Source organism: Cataglyphis hispanica, chromosome 7 (assembly GCF_021464435.1).
Source record: "Cataglyphis hispanica isolate Lineage 1 chromosome 7, ULB_Chis1_1.0, whole genome shotgun sequence".
In the NCBI taxonomy this organism is placed as follows: Eukaryota; Metazoa; Arthropoda; class Insecta; order Hymenoptera; family Formicidae; genus Cataglyphis; species Cataglyphis hispanica.
In genome coordinates, this window is record NC_065960.1 from 517316 (window position 1) to 541183 (window position 23868).

At 38.5% G+C, this 23868-nt stretch overlaps 1 protein-coding gene across 1 annotated transcript in view; it reads right to left on the reverse strand.

Annotated features, from left to right (window-relative positions):
- The window catches only part of LOC126850757 (probable multidrug resistance-associated protein lethal(2)03659), a 209410-nt gene that overhangs the window by 30493 nt on the left and 155049 nt on the right, over window positions 1–23868 (reverse strand). Inside the window, 2 exon segments of the mRNA XM_050594052.1 lie at window positions 15718–15932; window positions 16437–17134. Coding sequence (XP_050450009.1) covers window positions 15718–15932; window positions 16437–17134 — 913 coding nt within the window.

Genomic DNA, 23868 nt, shown 5'->3' on the forward strand with positions numbered 1-23868 from the left:
ATCATAAGAATCTCAGTGTTATACTCATCTCGCAAAATCTCTTTCATCAAGGACGCGGACAACGCGACATATCTCTGAACGCGAATTACATAGTAGTTTTAAAAATCCACGCGATCGTGCACAAATTCGTCATCTAGCGCGTCAAGTATATCCCGATGATCCAAAATTTATGGAAGAAGCGTACTACGACGCTACATCGAGACCTCACGGGTATTTATTGCTCGATTTGAAACAATCGACTCCAGACGAATATCGTTTTCGCACGTGTATCTTTCCCAACGATACTCTGCATTACGCTTACATTCCGCGTAGATCGAATAATAGAAGTGGAGGAGGTGTATAAAGGACAATATTCGCGTTCGCAGCTTGTCAGTCGTGTAATTGCAGCGTAATGGTGAAAAAAGACGCGGGTAATAAAAATTCGACGTCTTCGACATCGGATAAAGCAATAAAGAATGCTAGACGCTCTATCGGTGAGAGAAACTTATGTCTTTTGAAAACTTTGTGTCATTTGAAAAAATCAAAGAACAGCATTCTTACGTACGGCCGATATTAATCTCGTAAAGTGTATTCAAGAATGCATTTTCAATACACTCAAAGGCAACGTGCCGCTTCGTTGTAGCGATAAGAAGCATTTAGGCAAACATAAAACGATTTTACGGCGTGTAGCGGCAAAAGAGGGTAATTGGAAGGCTAAAAGAAAATTGTTGATACAACGAGGTGGGTTTTACCATATCTTATCGGCCCTATACTTACAGCTGTATTATCGAGGATTATCGGTGACTAAAGAGAAAAATTCCTGTCTATATCGTGTTTTTCCGGAAAAAATAAAAAGATACAAATTATCAATAGAACTTTGAATAATGGAGAGAGCTAAAAAATGGTTTTGATTTCTACCGAAAATCTCGAGAGAATGCAGCGTATGCAACCGGAAGTGTCACCCGTTATACCAACTGACAATCCGACGAAGAAAAATATGGAAATATCAAATACGGAAAATGTTATTAATAATACGGTACGGACACCGGGAACACCTTTGTCGCGACTTGACGCTGAGATGTGGCGTATTTTGAATCTCGCAACTCCTATAGATGAGGACAAAAATGGAAATTGTATAAAGAAGTACTTCAACGTTATCTTCACTTTGTTCGCGAGGCAGAAAAACGTTTACGCGATAATACAAGGGCTAACGAAGAGGACGATAACGTCGAGCAGAACGAAGAAACGAATTTAGATGACGCCGATGATAATGAGCTTATGGAAACGTCAAATTTAATCGATAGCGTGCGTGGTGATGGCGTCGATAGTAGTAGTAGTAGCAGTAGTTTCGGAAAAAGCGCGTACAATCGGCTGAAATGATTAAAGAAATAGTCAGCAACGTACCGAAAACTTATCGCGATAAAGCGCGCGCCCTATTAAAATATTTGATCGATATTCCTCCATCGAAGATTAGCTGGGATAGGCGAGGACTCGTAACTATAGACGGTGACGTCATAATGGATTCGAATATCACCGAACTTATAAATGATGCGATACGCGAAAGGAAAACAGTAAAAGCAACCGGAAGAATTCAATTTGCGCGTTTATTACATGACATAGGCACACCTTCCAATCTCATTGGAAATCGTGATTTATTACATACGGCCGCGCGATCTCATCGTATTAAAAGCACGTTACCGCGTGGAAGTTCCACTCCGAAAACTTCATTAGCGCGCTCAAAGTCGTGTAGACGTAAGGTGCACGAATCTAGCGAAATCGAAGGTGATACGGCGTTTATATCGGCCGTCGAGGACGAGGGTGACAAAACATTAACAGATTACGTAGAGCTGTCGCCGACAAAGAAGAGAAAAGGTTTACTCGACTGGAGCAAACTCGAATGACGGAACTCGAAAAATTCTATTACAATCCCTCGCATTATGCTGGATATTCAGCGACGGCCAATTTGTCGCGAGCTGCTAAACCGAATTTCACACGTAACGAAGTCATCGACTGGCTTAAATCGCAAGATGCGTACACGCTGCATCGTCCAGTGCGCCGAAAATTTCCGCGTTTACATTATAATGTGACAAACATCGATGACTTATGGGAGGCTGATTTGATCGATCTACGTAATCTTAAAAGCTACAATGACGGCTATTCATATTTATTGACGGTTATCGACGCCCTTAGTAAATTTGTTTGGGTAGAACCTTTACGTGATAAGACAGGTAGCTGTGTAGTAAAAGCCTTTCAACGCATATTCTCGAGAAACAATGACCGTTTACCCGTATACCTGCAAACCGACAAAGGTAAAGAATTTATCGCTCGTCATGTACAAAATTTCTTAAAAGAAAAAGATATTCGTTTTCGCGTAACGCGTAATCCCGATATCAAAGCAGCTATAGTGGAACGATTTAATAGAACGCTCAAGGAACGGATGTGGCGTTATTTTACACATAAAAATACGAGGCGTTACATAGATGTTTTGCAGGATATCGTTCGCGCTTACAATCACACGCGTCACTCCACCATCAAAATGCAGCCTGCAGTCGTTACGCTAGAAAATGCACGTGTAGCGCGTGAAAATATGATTCGTCGTTGGAATGACATCGAGCAGAAAAAGAATCGCGGTCGTAGACAAAAGGCTAAATATAGCGCGGGTGATTTTGTACGGGTCAGTAGAGCAAAGGTAGCCTTTGAGAAAGGATACGAGGCAAAGTGGAGCGAAGAAATATTTCGAATTCACCGTGTTCTCGAATGGAGAAAACCGCTCGTATACGAACTAAGCGATTTAGCGGGTGAAGTTATAGACGGGTTTTTACGAACAAGAATTAGCGCCGGTTATTAAAGACTTGCAGGGGAAGAATTTATCGTCGAGCGTGTGATAAAAAGCAAGGGTCGTGGAAATAAAAAACAATTATTAGTTAGCTGGCAAGGATATCCTTCAAAATTCGATTCTTGGATACCCGCTGAGAGCTTAAAGATTTTAGATAAAAATGAGGGAGGATGAATTTTATATGGTTCTTCCGAGCAATAGCAGCATGCGCTACTTTCCGGAAAATAAAACCACTTGTTTCACCACAGAATTACCTCAGCGTGTAGATTTGCACGGTCGGTGGGAAGTAGCGCTCACGGAGATTCAATTTCCGTGTAGTTTTTACATATACGAGCCGGAGAAGGATTAATGAGATTCATCGATATTACAGAGCGCGATAAGACAATTAACGCTATGAAAGCGCAAGTACCTTCGGGTATTTACTCGACCGTGCGAGATATTATAGATGCTGTGAATTATACAGCCGAATCCGTGGCTTCGCATATCGTTTGGCGATTCGAGACTGTCATTGGTGGTAAAATTGTTATGAAACTTTCCTGTGAAGAAGAGAAATGCACTATAACTCATTATGTAAATTTCTCCGACAAACTTCAACGAATACTCGGTTTTGACACGCATGTTAAGCATAGAGATCTGATTCAGCTCGATAGCGATCCTATTCCACCAACATTTCCAACATGGTTTTACAATGAAATCGGCATCGATGTAAACAAAAATACGAATGAACTCATTAAACTAGAAAGTAGTTCCGTTCTATCTGACGTTTTACCCGAATGGGTTTACGATGAAGTTTATAATTTGCTATTTTTTGTACTCCCGCACAGTCGCATGATAATAGCTGACGAACCGGCTAGTTTGTTGCGCGGTATTCCCGACAAACTCTTTGTCTATTGTGATATTTGCGAACCTTACATTACAGGCGATGTACAATCTCCTCTTCTGCGAATAGTCACGCACGATGCTCGAAACGATTACGCGTTTGCATCCACGCAGATAAAGCATTTCTCACCCGCGCAATACATAGCTCTGCGTCAAACGTGCTTTCGTACAATAGAAATAGATATAAGAGATCAGCTGGGGCAGAGTATACCATTCGAATTTGGAACGTTAACGGTGACATTGCACTTTAGACGTATCGAGTAAATATTACAAAAAAAAAAAATTTATATCCACGACAACGGAAGAAAAAAATTTCGAACGTTAATGGATTATTATTCGATGTATCACGATGAATTACAAAATGGTGGTAGTTGGGGTGGCGGAATTCCGCGAGTTTTCGTTGGTTCGTCCTATCAACGCGGTCATGGCATCGGCAGTTTTCTCGGAGGATTATTCAGACGCGTACTACCCTATTTTAGTAGAGGCATACGGGCTGTGGGGAAAGAAGCTTTACGCGCCGGCGTTAATATAATCGACGATGTTGAAAATAATATGCCGTTTAAGGTAGCGGCCAAACATCGATTCGAAGAATCGCGCGACAATCTTAAGAGAAAAGCTAAAGAAAAAATAAGCAGTCTAATGAAAGGTTCGGGATATAAGACGGATGCGAAAATGCATGTAGCTCAGTTTCCTTTCGTCGGGCTCAATACGTGCATCGCTAAATCTGCGGGTTCGCGTAAACGTCGCGGGACGTATAAGAAAAATTCGTCGAAGGTCAAGACTCGCGGAAAGAAAAACCAATACGCGGTCATCGGGCAATAAGAGGAGGGGAGGAAAAAGCAGTGAAAAGGCTTAAGACATCCACGAAACGCCGAAAAATCGGTAAAAAGCGCACCGTATCCGACATATTTTCTTAAACGCTCGTATAAATATAATCTTTGAAAGCGGAAATTACAGCGACGAGAAAGTAAAATTTACGCTAATTAAAAGACATGTCCTTTCTTCATACGCATTCGAGCGAGTGTTTAAAGAGTGAACTCGACCTCTTCTCCTTACCACCCACGCAAACTAGTATCGAGAGTTCACAATGGATTCATTACAAACCCGTGACTTCGCTCTCGGACGACTCGCCGATAGAATTCGTCATTCCCGGTCACGGAGAAGAATATTTAGATCTCACGCACACCATGCTGAGTCTTCGCGTACGCGTAGAAACGTCAGGCGATTCCACAGGACACGTTACGGGAGTAAGCGGCAGCGCAACGACGGACAATGTAGGCCCCGTAAATCATTTACTTCATTCCATCTTCAATCAGATCGACGTGTATTTCAATCAAAAGCTCGTATCGCCGCCAAACAACGCTTACGCGTACCGCGCCTACATCGAGGCGTTGTTAAATTATTCTTCACCGGCAAAACTTCCCATCTAACCTCATGTCTATGGGACGCGGATACTCCCGGACGAATGGACGAACCGGTGGAATCAAAACGGCAAATTCCGCTCTCGTGAGACGCGCTCATTACATACGAGGAGGACGGGCTCTAGATCTTATAGGACATCTCCATTGTGATGTTTTCAATCAGGACAAATTTTTAATTAACGGTGTAGAAGTACGTTTGAGGCTCGTTCGTTCGAAAGATTCGTTCTGTCTTATGGATAGTAACGGTGCGTCGTCGAAAATTCATATACTGGATGCGAGTCTGCTAGTGAGAAGAGCGAAGATAAGCGCCGGATTATTGCTCGCACATGCAAGAATGCTGAGTAAAGTTACGGCCAAATATCCGCTCACGAGGGTCGAGGTTAAAACATTCACGATCCATAGCGGTGTTGTGGGCGAATCGTTAGATAATGTAATACTTGGTCAACTTCCGAAAAGAATAATAGTCGGTTTTGTCAATAATAAAGCATTTAACGGCGATAGAAAATTAAATCCGTTTAATTTCAAAAATTACGGCATAAATTTCTTCTCGCTGTACGTCGACGGCATGCAAATTCCCAGTAGACCGTTACAACCCTCTTTCTCGACAGAAGAATCGCTTTACGTCGAGGCTTATCAAACGCTCTTCACGGGAACAGGTATTCATTTTTTGAATGAAGGAAATTCTATAAGCAGAGATGATTATTCAAAGGGCTATACGCTATTCGCTTTTGATCTTACGCCCGACTTATCGGCTAATTATGCAGGACATTGGAATCTTGTGAAACATGGTAGTTTACGATTAGAAGTACGATTTGAGAAGGCGCTCACCGAGACCGTTAACTGTATTATTTACGCAGAGTTTGATAATGTCATAGAAATTGACTCATCCCGGCAAGTCATTGTCGATTTTGCCGGTTAGATTTCCGTCGTTCTCTATAACGTAATACTCAAAAATTTTCTCCCAATTTTCCCCTCCACCACAAACGATCAAAATCGCAAACATCAACGTGCTACGTATCAAAAACATGCAGTACGGTAAAAAGATTTCAGTTTCATTCGAGACACGAGTATCGACGCTTCGCGAAGAGTTTAAAACTAACTCCAGAGCACACAGGTTTTCGCATTATGGATATAATCGTCGACATACAGGGTTTCCGTGATGCTCGCGAGAAATTTATCCCTAAAGAAGTTGCCGTTGTCGCCGTTGACGCGCCAATTGTCGGACATTGGATTATGATGCCACCGCATTCGTTTGGCGAATTACCGGAAAATGTAAGACGACAAAATAATTGGCTCACGCGAAATTATCATGGTATTGAATGGTTCGACGGCGAAGCTAATCCGAAATATTTTACAACGCATCTACGCGAAATAACAAGACATGCCCGCTATATTTATGTCAGAGGATGTGAAAAGCAATCTATTTGAGAAATTTACTCTCCAGAGAGATATATAATTTGGAAGATATTTCCCCTGCATTTAAAAATCTAACGTCGAGAGAAGGACGAGGACGATATTGTGGTTATCACGGATTTCGAAAATTCGGAATCTTTCATTGTGCATTACGCAACGCGAACAAATTAAAATGCTGGATACTCGAGCAAAATAATTTTGTCGGCGGCATTAGGAACAATAGTACTCCAACTTGCCACACTCCGGATAAATGTGAAACATCCTATGACAAAAACGAGGAAATCAGTAATGCAGATGATATTTCTTATATCATAAATGAAAATATTAAAACGCTGTCAAATAGCGAAATAGAGAAAAAAGAAAATTTTTTGAGCCCGATTAAAGAAGAAAAAAAGGAAGAAGAAGAAGAAAAATTTGAATTATCGTCGATGATGGACAAGAACAAAATCGAAACAACTACGATCTCCGTGCAAGCAGGCATTGAAGACTCGACGATACAAGATGATCAAAACGAGAAACCGAAAGAGGTAAATACTGAAGTTATCGAATATATAATACCACTCGTACGCTTGCCGTCGAATCAAAAAATGAACTCACGCGAAATTTTACAAGCATTACGACACATCAATGCCAGACACGCGGGAGTTTATCCAGCCGACAGAGTCCCGAGGGTGTGGACACGGTCGACAGCTATCGTCGCTAATACAGACGAGCACAATCGACCTGGAGAACATTGGGTCGCCTTCTTCCTCGATGAGCATGGCACAGCCACCTACTTTGACAGCTACGGAATATCCCCCTTGCACCCTGGATTTCTCCTTCGTCTCCGCCGAAACTCCATTATTCATCACTGGAATACTCGACAATTGCAAGGAATTTTTTCGCAAACATGCGGACACTATAGTTGCGTATTTTTATATTATATGTGCAATGGTTATGATCTTAATCGATTTCTTAGTCTTTTTACCGAAGATTGCGAACATAACGATCGTTTAATTGTACAGTTATTTCGTAAAATTTTTCTTTGCAAAAAAAGAAACAAATGAAACATTGTATACTATGCGCTGTTACGTTTAAGAATGTAATTCAAATTGTAATGTTATAAAAAATACAGTAGTGTCATATTTTAATTATATGTAAAATAATTATAAAAATAAATGTGAGATTTATACTTAAATTGTTTGATTTTTTCAAGTAGCCGATGATACTTAATGTTACGTAAAAATATGTACATTCGAATATTGCTTTAATATTGCTCGTGTATGCGAGGAATAATAAGCTTATCCGCGCTCCGGGGCCCACCGCGGCGGCCGCATGCTCGCGCTAGCGTTTCCGGTCGGCGAACGAGCGAAAAGTACCGCGGCCAATTAGCTGATAAGCAGCCGCGGAATCGACGCGAGTAAGCGTATTCGCGGAGGTGAGCTCGCGTCAGCGTTTTTTGAGCACCGCTGCTTACGAGCTTGTACGCGGTGCTCTATGCATGCTTATGCTAAAAATAAGATGTTCGTCTAACGCGCGGCTATCGCGCAATATTACTAGGCGATAAAATTTTTATGTTAATAGTAAAGAAGAGGGAGGAAGAGGGAGAGGTGATTAATAGGAAAGAAGTAGGGTAAAAGAAAATATATTTAAGTTTTTTAAGGTTAAAACATTCTATTTATTGAAAATAAAATTTTTCTTTTTTATAAAACTAACAATTGCGCTTTAGTAAAATTATACGTACAATTTCATTAAAACCTAGCGAAAGCAATTCTTCGAATACAATATTAAAATATACGTCTAAAAATGGTAAATTATTTATTTGTGTTCGTACATCGCGCTCGATTTCTTCAAAATTACCTCTAACTGTAAGTTTTATAATTTCACAATCTACGTAAGACGAGGGAAGTTTTAATTCTACTTCGTTAATCAGGTATTTGGAGCACGCGTTGACGGTGTCGGTAATGGGAATTAACCGTGCCAAATGAGCGTCCACACATCTTGCGATATCTTCCAGGCCGACAAAAGTAGTTTTCTGCATCACAATGGCGACGCTGTACGTTTTTGCTTCTTCAACGGGGCTGCTCCTCCGTCTCGTTATTATTCGCCGGTTGTCCCGCATTTTCCTTATAACTCACTATCACTGCCCTTGTTCCGTAAGCGGTTGTGAAGCCGATGGAAATATTGTTGATAATAATCGGACTTGGTTTGGATTTTTGATTCTCGCACAAATACTGCTTCATCTGCTCCATGCTGATTTGAAATTGCTGCCAGGTGTCGGTGTCGAGACATATTCCATCTGCATAATTGCCTGTTAATTTTACAATCGGTACAAAGCAATTTTCACTCGTCGCCTGCAATCCCACGTGAATCTTCTTAGTATACGATGCGTTAAGCCCGTACGTCGTCGATAATAATAAATATCGCTGATCGTTTCTTCTATCGAAGTCGGTCTTGAGGCCCGATTTGTTAATATCACAAACGTGAGTAGATTTAACAAAATCGGTTAGCTTTTCCGTTCACTGGATACTTTTTTTTGCGGCGGCCATTTTTATCACTTTTTTACCGAGAACTAGTTGAACACTGGTCACAACAACGACGAATACTTGTACCGAAGCCGAAATGAAGATTTCGAGCAAACTCAAATGAATAAAGTTCCGCGTTTTCTCGCCTTACTTATATACTGAAATATAAGGAAAAGAGTGGGAAAAATATGCAGCTAAATAATTGAAAAACAACGAATTCCCATATTTTCCATCCATTAAGAGTTAACATCTTTTTGTAAATGTTATAAATATTATATTTAAATGTAAGAAAATTGTACAAAACATTTCTGTAGCGTAAATAAAAATGTTAAATTTAATGTAAATGTTAAAATATTAATCTTAAATATTACCTGAAAACGTTCAATTTTTTCCTTTTCTCTCCTTCCTTCTTTCCTTCCTAGACTCTGCGGCGCCATAGCTCTTTCAATCTCCGATAGCGTATCGTCTCCGATGACGACATCGCGTCTACCTGCGTTGCATGACTCGACCGGCGCGGACAATCATGTCCGATCATGAACGCTTCGTATTACGTTTGTATATCTTGATAACTGATAATTCCGCACTAGGTGATTTTTCTTTTTTCAGCAAGAAGGAGAGACGCGGGCGACGCGCTCGCTGCAGTTCGAAGTTTTTCCGTAAGGACGCTCGAAGGCGAGAGATACCGTATGTCATGCGATATTTTTCGATTTTCCACAGGGCTGGGGGGAGAAGGAGAAGGAGGAGGAGGGGAATGCAATGGGACATCTCTGCTGTCTTCGGCGGCCGATATTTTACCGGCTTCTGACACCTCGGACATCTTGTCCACTTTCTCTCTCTCTCACTCTATTTTCTCTCTCGTTTTTCCAGCTCGTCGGAACCAATCAAACAGCCGGCCACTATAGGACAAACCAATCGGAGCGCTCGGTCCCCGGGCCGGAGAGAGCTACTCTTCGCTTAAATGCCACATCTAACTCTCACTCTTGTAAGATTTCAGTTAGCCCACCGCACTAGGACCCCGACCAGAAAAGCAGAAGACCCAGGTTCCAGCCCGAGTATTTCCAGCCCAGGAAAAAATAAAAAATAAAAAAAAACTGCCTCGTGCACGTCCACGACTCCCCCCACTCTTAAAAAAATTTTAAAATTAAAAAATCGCCTCGTGGACGTCCACGAGTCCCCACTCTTTTTTTCTCAGGTACCTGCCCAGGGGGACAGGGGGGGAAGGTATCACAGCGGGGGGCTGGCGCCAAGGGGGAAAAGGGGGGACATTCCTGTCTCGCTATAGTGGCCCCTATACTACTTAAACGGATTGTTATCGATGCTCAACTCGCTTCGTTCTTCGCCATTCGCAAAGTGAAGGCCGAGAATTCCGCCAATTTCAAATGACTCCTTGGCGACACGAAGGAAACTCTTGACACTCTTGAAATTCTAGGTTGCCCCGTCAAACAATGGGAGCTCATCATCATCTTCATGATGGGTTTGAAAGCTTGATTCTATATCTCTCAAACGATGGGAAGACACTTTAGTCAAAACAGATCCGCCGTCTTTTACTGATTTCGAAACTTTCCTCGTTAGCCGCATATACACACTCGAAGCTCTCGAAAGATCGCTGCCTCGAAAACAGCAACAATCAAATATATCGATCTCCCGACTATCGGGCGCAAGATCGTATACCGCTGTCGCGACGGAACAAAAGTGCGTACTGTGCTTATCTGGACACTATCTCTCTTCGTGTCCAAAATATTTAGAGAAAACACACGATCAACGACGAGAGATTGTAGTCTCAAAAAATCTCTATCTTTTAATGGTCTCGGGCTTCATCAAGTAAAAACGTGTCACAATACTAAACGCTGCCGAACCTGCCGCAACATCACACGACCTTGCAAGCACCGGCCAGCAACACCGACACCGTCGCAACAACAACCCCTATCACGTCAACCTTAGCTGTTCAATCAACATCTCAAGCGTTCTTCAAGAACCAATCTCGATTGCTCCGTGCAATACCGAACAATCGCCCGAGTTCCAAAGAAGTTCTCGTTCTATCAAAGTTGACTGCATACTTGCCGCCTGCTCAAATCGAATGTACGTAGTGGCCGCATCTTCAAGGTCTTAAGCTCGCGGATCCAAACTTTGCTATGCCCGATAAAATCGACTTAATACTCGGAGCAAGTGTTTGTGTTCAAATTCTCAAAGAAGGTATTTGCCGCGGATCCCTCGGAACACCAATTGTTCAGAAAACCGCTCTCAGGTGGATTCTGTCTGGACCGCTCTCAAATGACAATAATAAGACGTCCGTCGTAGACAACTGTTCTCTCAACGGAACGTAGTGCTCCCTCGAGTCCGAAATTCTCTTTGCTACAATGCTTCTGGACTTAAAAAGAAAGAGTACCTCAATCTTAAATATTGCTCATGCCGGAAGAATCTCTGTGCGAAACTTATTTCGCAACTATTCACTTTCGCGACATCCGTAGACGCTTCGTTGTTCGACTCCCTCTCAAAAGAAACATCAATGATTTTGGAAACTTTTGCGCCTTTACTCTCAAAGTTCTACGCTGAATGGAAAATCGATTCAAATCAAATTCGTCTCTCAAATAAGCATACAGTGACGTACTGCGCCAATATCGCGATCTTGATCACATGCGTTTACTCGATCATCCGAGCAATCTCAAAGACGCAAATTCTTTCTGCCGCATCACGGCGTCGTGCGTGAAACTAGCGCGACAACGAAACTCCGCGTCGTATTCAACGACTCGCATAAAACCAATCTTTGATTCTCGTTAAACGATGTACTGCATGTTGGAACGAAAACAGACTTCACGGACATTCTCCTTCGTTGGCGTAGACACCTTACGTATTCGCAGCAGATATTGAGAAAATGTATCCGCGTTCACGAAGACGACGACCATTACAAAAAATTCTTTGACGAAACGAGTTGAGTGATATCTTGCCAGAATATCAGCTGTGCACGGTGATGTATCTCACGCGCTCTGTACCTCGCGCTATTTACAACAGCTCGCTCTCAAATAGGACGTTTCGCGCATGCTCGCTGCTGACATTCTCCGTTGCAATACATATGTTGACGATGTTCTTTTAGAAGCATCAACTCTATCTGCGAAAGAAGCAAAAGAACAAATCCAACAAAACAAAACAAAATCCTTAAGGCGAGCGGAGATTTTCATCTTAGAAAATGGATTGCTAACTACTCAGATATTCTAGCCGATATTCCACGTCAAGCTCAAGCATCAACAACAAAACTTCTAGTCACTGATCGAACCCACTCATCATACTCTCGGAATACAATGGGATCGACAATCAGATCGCTTCGTTTTCTTGGTACTGTCGCCTCCAAAATTCGACGTCATAACGAAGCGGTCAGTGCTCTCGTTTATCGTGCGCATTCGGCCCGCTCGGATGGCTCACTGATTATCATTGTCGCGAAGATGTTCCTGTAAGAGCTCTGGACAATTCGACTTGATTGGGATGAAGAGTTTCCCGAAACTCTCAAATCTCGCTGGATTCACTTCACGCAACAAGTTGAAGAAGTAACGATGATCTTGAGATCAATCCTGCGCTGGTTCGGAAAAAGTTCATCCTCTCTCGCTATCGAAATTCATAGATTTTCCGACGCATCTCAAAGCGCGCTCGCTTCCGTAGTTTATCTGCGCAGCCTCAATGAAGTTGATGACATCCGTGTCACTTTCATCGGCGCGAAAACTAAAGTCGCGCCTCTCAAAAACATAACGATTCTTGCTCGAGGAGAACTCGAGCTCTCTGCTGCAGTACTCTTTGTTCGTCAAGTTCGCAAGGTTCCGAACATGCTTGAAACCTTAAAGCTCATCATGTCTCAACTCATCTTTGAGTGAGACCAGAGTCAATCCCCCCTCGATACGCCAGTCCCTTGAACATAAAAACATTTCGCGGACGCGGTTCAAAGACATACAATGGATACTTTATCGTATTCGTTTGTTTTAGCACCTCGGCCATACACTGGCTATCGACTATTCGACTGACGGATTCCTTGCTGCATATAAATGATTTACGCCGAGGCCTCTGCTCAACAATCACAAGTGACTATGGCGCCAATCTAATAGGCGCAGCTTCGGAGTTGAAGAAAATGTTCAGCGCTTCTTCCAAAGAGTGGGCTCACATTGCAAATATTCTCGCCAACGACGGGGTAACATGGAAATTCAATCCCCCTTCGGTTCCACATTTTGGCAAAAAAAAGGAGGCAGAAGTAAAATCCGTCAAACAGCATCTCCGTCGAGTCGTCGGCGACGCTTTGCTCATCTATGAAGAGTTGACTACGCTCTTAATTCAAATCGAAGCAATTTTGAATTCGCGTTTGTTATCAGCTCTCTCTGACGATTCTTCTGATGCTACCGCTCTGACACCAGGACATTTTCTTGTTGGAACAACTCTCGCTACCATTTCGAAATCTTCTTTAGAAGAACTATCTCAACACCGGCTCTCGCGCTTCCAACTGCTTCATCAAATGGCAGAGTCATTTTGGCAACGGTGGTCTTTTGAATCTACACGAACTGTAGAGTCCAAGTGGCATCGACAATAAAAATCATATCAAAAGGGCAGACTCGTACTAATTAAGGACGAACGTTTTCTTTCGTTCAAATGGCCTCTCGCGCGTATACAACTGAGATAGAATGGAAAGAGAAAAGAAGAAAATATAAAAAAATTGTACGTATGTACTGCCAGATAACGTTTTTCTTAAAACTTATTTCCATGATATGATTGTTTCGATAATCTTGATAAAATGGGAGATGCTCTTTCTGCACTTTTGAATGTTTCCGGTAATTGGTTTCCCATCTTCTAATAGAACGAGTGGAATTAAATATGCGCAACTGAGGAGCGCAACACTTAGCTTCAAAAATATCCATATTGCAAATGTAATGGGACAATACATTTCTAATAACACCGCAAGTTTTCAAATATAATTTTTTTATATTTTATATCTAATTAATAATTAAAATTTTTTCTTCTATTATTAATTACGTATATGCTTTGCAATAATTAAAAAAAGCTTTCTAGCATTTTATTCAAAATTTCTTATTCATTTTCGTAATTATATCGAATTGTATAGTTTTGAATAAAATATAACTCTGATCTAACAATAAGATATTTGCAATTGGGCTACTTGCGTCTAGATATACAATTCATTCACTGTTGTTGTTTGACTGCGCGAGATACTACCATGTCTCTTGATACAACATACAGGGTGTCTTGCAAAGATTATGCCAACGCTCGTGAACGGGTAGAGGACAGTAAAATGAACAGAAAACTCCTTTACCATTTTGCAATTCTCGCAATAATTATTAAAATATTAATTAAAAAGTATTGTCAAATGAGCACGCGTTTCGCGCGGCTAGACCATCGGACGTAGGCTCTAGGCGTGCCAGCAGCGAATTTCGTAGTGTCGCATGGCAACGAAAAAGTTTGGTCTCTCTCGTATCTCTCTCGTCGCGAGGCCAAACTTTTCGTTGCCGTGCGACACTATGAAGCTCGGCGTAGTCACGTCTAAAGAGTACGTCTATCCCATGGTCTAGCCGCGCGATAGCCGCGCGAAACGCGTGCTTATTCGCTACTACATTTTAATTAATATTTCAATAATTATTGCGAAAATTGCAAAATGGTAAAGGACTTTTCTGTCCAGTTTACTGTCCCTTATCTGCTCACGATTATTGCATCATTATTTCATTATTTATCCTATATATTTATTATCATTTATTATTTATTATTTAATTTATTATCTATTATCTATTATTTATTATTTATTATTTATTTATTTATTTATTTATTATTTATTATTTATTTATCTTATCTATTATTTATTTATTATTTATTATTTATTATTTATTATTTATTATTTATTATTTATTATTTATTATTTATTATTTATTTATTTATTATTTATTATTTATTATTTATTATTTATTATTTATTATTTATTATTTATTATTTATTATCTATTATTTATTCTATTATTTATTACTTATTATTTATTACTATTTATTATTTATTTACTTATTATTTATTACTTATTATTTATTACTTATTATTTACTTACTTATTATTTATTACTTATTATTTATTACTTATTATTTGTTATTTATTATTTATTATTTATTATGGTAAATAATCGATTTAACTTAAAAAATGAAAACGATCTACAAGTTTATCCAAACATTTGCATTTATTATTTATTATTTATTTATTATTTTAATTATTTTGTATAAATCAGATATTTTTAAAGAATCTATAAAAATTCATTTTACTTAAAAAAAAAGATTGATATAACATAATTTTTTCTATCACCAGAAATATAAAATATTATTTTTTATTCAAAATTTAAAACAGAAAAAATAGAAAGTTATACATATATATATATATTTTTTTTTAATTTATTATTTTCAAAAGTATTTCTTCAATTAAAAATCAAATCTGATTTAATAAAAAAAAATTTTTAAATAGATTTATTTAAATTGTTGAAGGAGTGAATATAGCATCTAGTAAGTAGTAAGTATTTCAACTTATATATTTTTTTGCAGTAAATATCCATAATCTATTAATAAACAAATCTATCGTTTAAGAATTCATAATTATTTATATGATTAGATTCATAATTATTTGCCGATTATAAATATCGTCCTTTATAAGTATTATATAGTTTACTTACTTATCCCTTCGAGACGTTTGATACTGCGACTCGTGCAGATATATATCATACGGAAGAAGATAAAAACGCAGGCACAAAATAGAGAAGGTATAGCTAACCACGGAGTAACTGCTATGATCATGACAATTACTGTGATTGAGATAAGTCCGATTACTATGATATCGAATATGCATATCGATAACATTAAATCAACAACATTAATATCTCTGGCAAACCTAATTAAAACAAGAACGTCTTATTTTCCCAAATTAAATTTAGATAAGTTTAATTTATTTGTTGTATAATATAATATGTCGATTGTCAAAAAATTATTAAAAAATATTTATTTTGTGATTAAAACTAAATATTATACGTATAATGTATATATATAACAATTTGAAAAATTTAAATGCAAAAAAAATTTTTAATAATTATATTATACATATACACAGATATACAGCAGGCAAACTAATGTTTCTAATAGATCTATTTTTGTGAATGTATTACTTGGGAAACAATATTTCTGCATGAAACTTATGTTGTTCTTTTTCTTAGTTTTAATGTATGTAATATTTTTTTGAGCAAAAAAAGTTTTCTACTATTTTTTTAAGAAATTCAAGAATAATTAACATTATTTATAATAAAACTAAAAAAAATGTAAATTGTTTGGATTAATTCAATACAATAGTTTGTAAATACGTCTATTACATTCAATTAGTCATTATTTTTTTTCTACTTACCTATTTAATATACGACCAGCTGGATTCGTATTGTAGAAGTACATAGTAGCGCGCAAAATACTGCGAAACATGGCGGAGTGTAGATTCATCGAAGACCACATGCATACATTAAAATATATGATTGTTTGGAATTGCCATAGTAATATGATGATTGTTATCATTGTACTATACATGTAGATCATGTAATCACGAGACAATGGACCATTCCATAAGAACTCCACCGCAGAATTGTTAGTCTTGTGCCATGAATTCGATTCGACATTTACCCAAAATGCAACAAAGAAATCACTACCGCTGGCTATTATTTGATTCATTATAAAGATTAGTATCATCAAGGCTATCATAAAAGGTCTTTTACACGCTTTAAAATAAGCGAGGAACACTTTGCGAGACATACGACCTTTCGTTGTTGTTTCGCACACTTCGACCAACGAGACATTTGAACTTTCTTTATCTTGAACTTTATCAGCCTTTGTTTTGTTTTTTATTGAGTTTTGACATTGTTCATTAAGCTGTTCAATCTCATCTTCTTTGCACTCCGCATCTATCGTCTTTAGTAACTTCATAAAGTCGAGACCTAATGCTTGAAGTTGATTGAAAGTGCCTTTTTGCTCGATACTGCCATTGTTCATCACGACAATCTGATCAGCGAGTTGTAGATATTGCAATTGATGCGTCACCAAAATTCTTGTTTTTCCCTAATTGACAATAATTAAAACAAAATAAGTTAAAATTTTTAATATATAATTTTTAGAACGTAATCTATTCCTTATTTTGAAAATCAAATATCAATTTTTTTATATATTTTTTATATATTCTTATATATTCTAAGATTCTTAACACATCTCTAGAATATTTATTTAATATCTTGTATTGAAATTCTAATTATTAACAAAGTTATGAGAATTGACCAGCGCGCAAATAAAAAATCAAAATATTTGGAATATCTCATCTCTAAAATTCAAATAAGAACATAAGAAAAAATGATAGTATGGAGAAATGTTTGGGTCATTGTTAATGGCAGAATATGATCCAGCGGAGAGCTAAGTTTGAATAGAATCGGGTCCGGATGGAATTCCATTATTTTTCTTTTACTCGGACAGGTTTATATATCTATTGTTGGAATAATTCTAACAAGAGATTTCTCAGGCTTCCGCGCTTTCTTGTTTCTATGCTTATTATGTTTATTACCATATTTCTACTATATTTTATTTTTTTGTGTATCTTTATGAACACTTAGATCACTTAGAGCATCACGCTTAGATTGTATTTGCGTACAACATTCTATGTGTAAGTTTATGGTCATGCGCTACAGCGCGTTCGTCTGCTGGTCAATCGATCGTCACTGGTCTTGAATAAAGTAATTCGCTCATATTTTCAAGATTCTTTTTACTGAGCTTTGCCTAATAATAACTTGCCTAATAATAAATAATAACTCTTTCAAGTCAACAAGTTATGAACCCAGTATGATTCAGGTGAGAAACTGGTGAAAACTCAAAAAAGAAGAAAAAAAAGGAAGTAAATCTTGCATTTATCACAAGTGCATTCACAAGACAAGAACGACATGAGAAGTGTACATATCAATGAGCAAATGGCGAAGAAATGGTACTAAATAAATTTCTGTGAAGAATATTGATAAGCTGAAAGGAAGAAATTTTCAATGTTGGAAATTTCAAATAACTTAGTTGCAGACCTACGGCATTTACGATGATAGAAAAGAAGATAAAACTGGCAGATTTGATGACCGCAAAAGGCAAATGTTGAATAAAAAAAGACACAACAACTAAGTTCATTCTGTCTTTTTCTATCAAAAAACAAATAAATTGTATTGTGTAATAAATTTGATTACTTATAAGATTTTGTTAAACAAAATGTGGATCAAATTGAGCATCATCTACAATAAAAAATTAGCAAATAACAAATTCATCTTAACGCAAAAATTCTGAATGGATCTGAATGATACGATATATGTGGAAAAAGTGCAAAATATGATGGCTTAGCTATAAAATACTGACTAATCTCCTTTGAAAGTACAACTCCTTGAAGATAGCTTGAGATAGCGGTCGCAGAGCAAACAAAGTCTGCAGAAAAGACTGCTTAAAAAAGGAACTTGACTTGACAAAACTACAAATACAGTTGCTGCGTTGAATGTATATAGGAAACAAAAAAAAAGAATTCATTGCAAAAAGATATATGAAAAGGTCAACCAAAGGATAAGAGCAAAATTAAATGTTATTATTGTCATAAGAAAGATTATTTTGCTCGAGATTGTAAAAAAAAGAAAACAAGAGGTCGAAAAAAGAAAAAAATATTAGTTAGAAGCCCGTTCAGTAAGACAGAGAAAGGAATTTTGATGGAATACAAAGGCGATTCGTCAAATTATTATCGCACTTATTTTCCACAAAAGAAGATAGTCTTAGTTTCAAGAAACGGAGTTTCCAGTTCAGGTTCCACAAAGAGTTCCGCTACAATGGAGCTCGAGCATGTATCTGCAAAAGAAGAAGAGTTTCTGAAAGTTAAAGCTAAAGTTTCTGAAAAATTCTGAAGACGCTCTAGGTCCAGAAGAGTACATATAAACGTAAACAAGAAAACCTTTAAAATTACTCTAAATATGCATTCTTTAATCGATGTTGAAGTAGTAAGCAATGCATTAGAAGTTGCATAGAAGTAAAAAAATTAATTGATATTTCATTGAAGTGAAAAGATGCATCAACTTCTTTCTTTTTCTTTCTTCTTTTTTTTGTCCGTTTGCTAAAACAACTGAACGTGTGAACAAACGATAATAACTCATTATCCTTTTGTCAGTAATACTGCTAGAAACACTTCTTGAATCAATGTCTTGAATAACACAAAGAAAAACATTCGTCTATACAAATCCAAAAATAAGCTCAGGAATAAAATTAATTAAAAATTAATTAAAAATCGTTAAGTGTATCGAAAAAACTTAAAGTGATTGCATCTATTAAAAACCGATCAAAACCGAAGAAAGAAAATTAAGTGAAAAAACTAAGAGCCAAGACTCAGGTATTAGCACGCAAATTTCTTACTGTTAAATTTTAGTAATAAATTTTAGTAATAAATGTATTAAAAATGTACGTTTTGGATCGTTTTTTGTTCCATCGTCAACATAAATAGAGATAAATAAAGATTAAATTAGTATTTTTAAGCCTAACATATGCAATATTCGTTGCAGGCAAAATTCAAATTGAAATTGATAATCAGAGAGAAAAATTCACCAACACTTGTGTAAAGTTTATACATATTATGGGACACTATTAAAATACTATCATATCATGTATATCAGTCAGTGTTTACAATATAATGAATGAATAATATTCGGAGAAAAAAACGGTCCAAAATGTACATGTTTGATACACATTTATTATTAAAATTTAACAATAAAAAGTTTATGATGCTAATGGGATATTGAAGTGCAATTAGAGGTGGATCTTTGGAAATGAAACTTCCCATCTCTCACATTCCCTCCTCTCTCTACCTCTTTGCGGTGGCGCTAGTAACCTTTGTTAGAGTTCAGGTAAACAATCCCGGAGGAAGACACAAGAATGAAAAGAGCGGGAATTGGTCCTCCAGATTGGAGATTGACGATAGACAAATAACTCATCTCGTAAAATTCAATTATTAGCAGAGAGGAGAAGGGGTCTCGGATTGGAATTAACTGAAGACGGAAATGGTTACAAATTAGGAACAACAAGATTAAACTTGCAATATAGAATATCAGAAGCTTTTTTAGACTAGGAGTACTATGACTATGATTCACAAGAAACTATGGACGAATTAATAAAACATAGGGTAGATCTATGTGCGCTGCAAGATGGCCTGGCAAAGGAGTGTTACACAAGAAGGAGGGCAATTTGTTCTACACTGGCAGTAGAGATAGCAAGAGTTTCTACGGCACAGGCATTTACGTGAACAACAAGCTGAGCGTCAGAGTCGCGAATTTTTAAGCAATCAGTCCCAAAATATGAAAGATCCGACTGCATTTAAAGCCACAACGTCACAATAATCTCAGTACACGCTCTAATAGAAGAAAAAAGAGAAGAAAAAAAAATCGAGTTCCATACGGATCTTGAAGAAGCGTACGATAACTCCTCTAGTTTTGATATGAAAATTATTCTGGGAGATTTTAATAATAAAATCGGTAAAGAAAGTATCTTCTTTTCTACAATAGGATCGCATAGCTTCCATGATACTTCAAGCGATAATGGAGTAATGCTAAAGTTAGGTCGAGTCATAAATAACTTCCGTTTTTTTATCAGACATTTATTTTGCTTTCATTAAATAACAAAGTTATATTAATTTGTAACGGGTCGCTTCACGAGCGGTTTCGCGTGCGCGGACAGCATAATGGGGATCAGGGTTCGTGAAGGGGTTGAAACACAATTGTGAGACGTTAGTTAAAAGGTACGTCGTTTATTTGCCTCTCAATGAAAATGGTCAGTCGTTATAAAGATCTACGTTTGTACAATGTTTTTTCGTATTCGCTTATAGTGTTTTTACTGTTGTGACGCCGGTCTAGACGGGGTTTTGTGCGTCTCGTTAAAGGCCCCGGCTCGTGGCGCGGGGCGCGTGCGATAAGACGGGCGCGTGCCTGCCGGTGCGAGCTGGTTGGCGCGGAGCGCGCGCGGCGAGGCGGGCGTGTGTTGTCTATGCATGCTTATAGGCGCGAGGCACGCGCGGTGCGGGCGATAATATGATTATCATTGCGGTGCCTTATGCGAGATTCTCTTCGATATCTCGCGGCGCGATATTTACAAGTGCACGCGTACTCGCGTACAATGTGCCGGGTGATCGGCGGACTGCAGGGCAGCGGCCTGCAGTCGGCATGGGCGTCGGTGTCGGTGACGCGGCGCGTGTTCCCAGATACTGGTTCGTGGGATGCGTCGTGCATAGAGTTTGGACGGTCGGGTGTGAGGACCGTAAGGCTCGAAAATGCTCGAGGAAAGCGGCGAACTCGTTCACTTTTGGTCTTTTACGGAGATTTGGTGACAGGAGTCTCTGGAGCAGATAGTCGAGAGTTCTCGACGGAGACTGGGAACTCGTCAACCTCCGGTTTACTGTCTTTCGACGGTTTCGGAACGGTTTCTGGATGTGTCTCGGGCGTACAGCTCGAGCAGATTCAGTTGCCGGTCTGGTCTGGTCTAGATTTATAATCTGTCGGACTTTTTATATCCTTTCGGTTACGGAGCGGTTGCGACACCCGCGCCGGGTCCCCCTCGGGGTGGGGGAAACGACGCTGGATTTTTGGCGTGGAGCGCTCGGCACTGTTCGACGATCGGTTATTTGTTTGCGACAAACACCGTTGGTGTTTGTTGTTATTAAAAATAGGGCGCTAAGCGCTTCTGCCCTTGCCCAGCTGGTGTTCGCCGGGCGGCAGACTTCCGACGGGCGACGTGTCGAGAACGATGGGGGAATGCATCGTTACAAATTTATTATGTATTCATCACTATTATGTATGACCTTCTCCCATCTTCCTGGCAACTTATCGATTCCTTCCTTGTAAAATGTGGTTGGTTTGGATTGGAAGAAATTTTCGACAGCTTGACTGACTTGCTCTTCAGAATTGAAGGTTTTTTTATTCAAAAGTTTTGCAAGGAACAAAAAAGGTGATAGTCTGTTGGGGCAAGATCTGGGGAGTAAGGTGGGTGTAGTAAAACTAACCATCCAAGTTCAAGAATTTTTTCTTGAGTTACCTTTGCTGTATGTGGTCGCGCATTGTCGTGTAAAAGAATGATGTTTTTGACGAGTGCAGGACGCTTTTCATAAAGTTTTTCTTTCACTCTTTGCAGCTGCTGAACGTATGTATCAGCAGTAATCATTAAATTTGACTTCAAAAATTTGTGATGAATTATACCTCGACAATCCCACCATACACACAATATAATCTTTTTTCCATGGATGTTTGCTTTTGGATCTAGTAGGGGTGATTGATCCTTATCAAGCCACTCTCTTTTACGGACGGTATTATCATAGGTAATCCATTTTTCATCGCCTGTTATAATCCTGTCTAAAAAAGGCTCAATTTTTACCCGTGATAGCAGACTCGTGGTGATTGACATGCGATCTTCTTTATTCCGTTCATTGAGATTGTGAGGTACCCATACTCCTAACTTGCTGACTCTCTCTCATTTCTCCAGGTGGCGTCAAACAGTTGATTGTGATGTATTCAACCTTCCTGCTATATCTCTTGTGGATTTTGCTCCAATATTGCCTTTAAAAGGTTGTCGTCAAAGTCGGAAGGACGTCCTGCCCTCGGTTCGTCCTTTAAAGTCGTATCTCCAGAAAGGAATTTGGCAAACCAATTTCTAATTGCCCGATCGCTTATTAGACCAGATGGACACATAGTGAACCAGTTGATCACGTCTTGGTAGAAAAAAAAATACGCAACCCACATAACATAAAAACGAAAAGAGAATGTAAACTCCGTAAATGTAAACTCTGATCATTTTTTGATTCTGGCTAAAATAAGAGCTAAAATAGTCCACAGGAAGAAGAAAGCGGAAGGAACCAAAAGCAAAGTATGGAATAGTGAAAAGCTGAAGAAAAAAATCAAAGCTAGATTTAGAAAAAAGATAGAAAGTAAATTTAGAAAAGAGATAGAAATTAACCACAGTGAAATAACAGCAAGAGGAAAGAATAAATCATTTATGGAAAAATCTGAGGGATAGTATACTTTAGACGGTGGAAAAAATATTGGGGGAAAAGCCAAAAAACTCTTTGGTTCGATGAAGTGTGTATTGAAGCGATCAAGCTTAAAAAACGATGCTAGGCAAAAACTTTTTAGTGGCGTGACATGGAAAAGAGCAAGAGATTATATGGAAATCAGGAGAAACGCTAAAAAACTTCTGAGAAATAAGAAGAGATCATACCTCAGGGAAACACTAAGATTCATCGAAAAGAAAAGGCTAAAATCGCGTGCCCAGGAAATTCTATAAAGAAATAAAAAGTGCCAAGTCAGAATATAACCCGCAATGTAAATTCATAAAGATCCCTACGGATAACCTAGTGACCAGCCAGGAGGAAATTCTGGGAAGTTAGTTGGACTACTTTATCAATGTCTTTTTGCAGTATCGGAGAGTAACAAAGACACCGAGCAATCGAATAACACAATCGACCTACAGAATAACCTACAGGAGTATGAATACCTCCCATCGATTATGGATATTAAAAGGCAGTTAAAGCCTTAAAAAAGCATAAAGCATAAAGGTCAAGGACGTATTCGAGGCAATCGAAAAGGAGGCGTAGAAGGTTGGGCAAAATTAATGCAAATAAAACAAAATTTATGGTTTCTGGATCCCAGAACTTAAGGCGCAGGTTTGGCCAAAGTCTAGAAATTGGCCAATATTTCTTTGAAATCGTAGACGAGTTCACCTATCCGAGGACGATCATAACATCAGACAATAATGAATCAGTG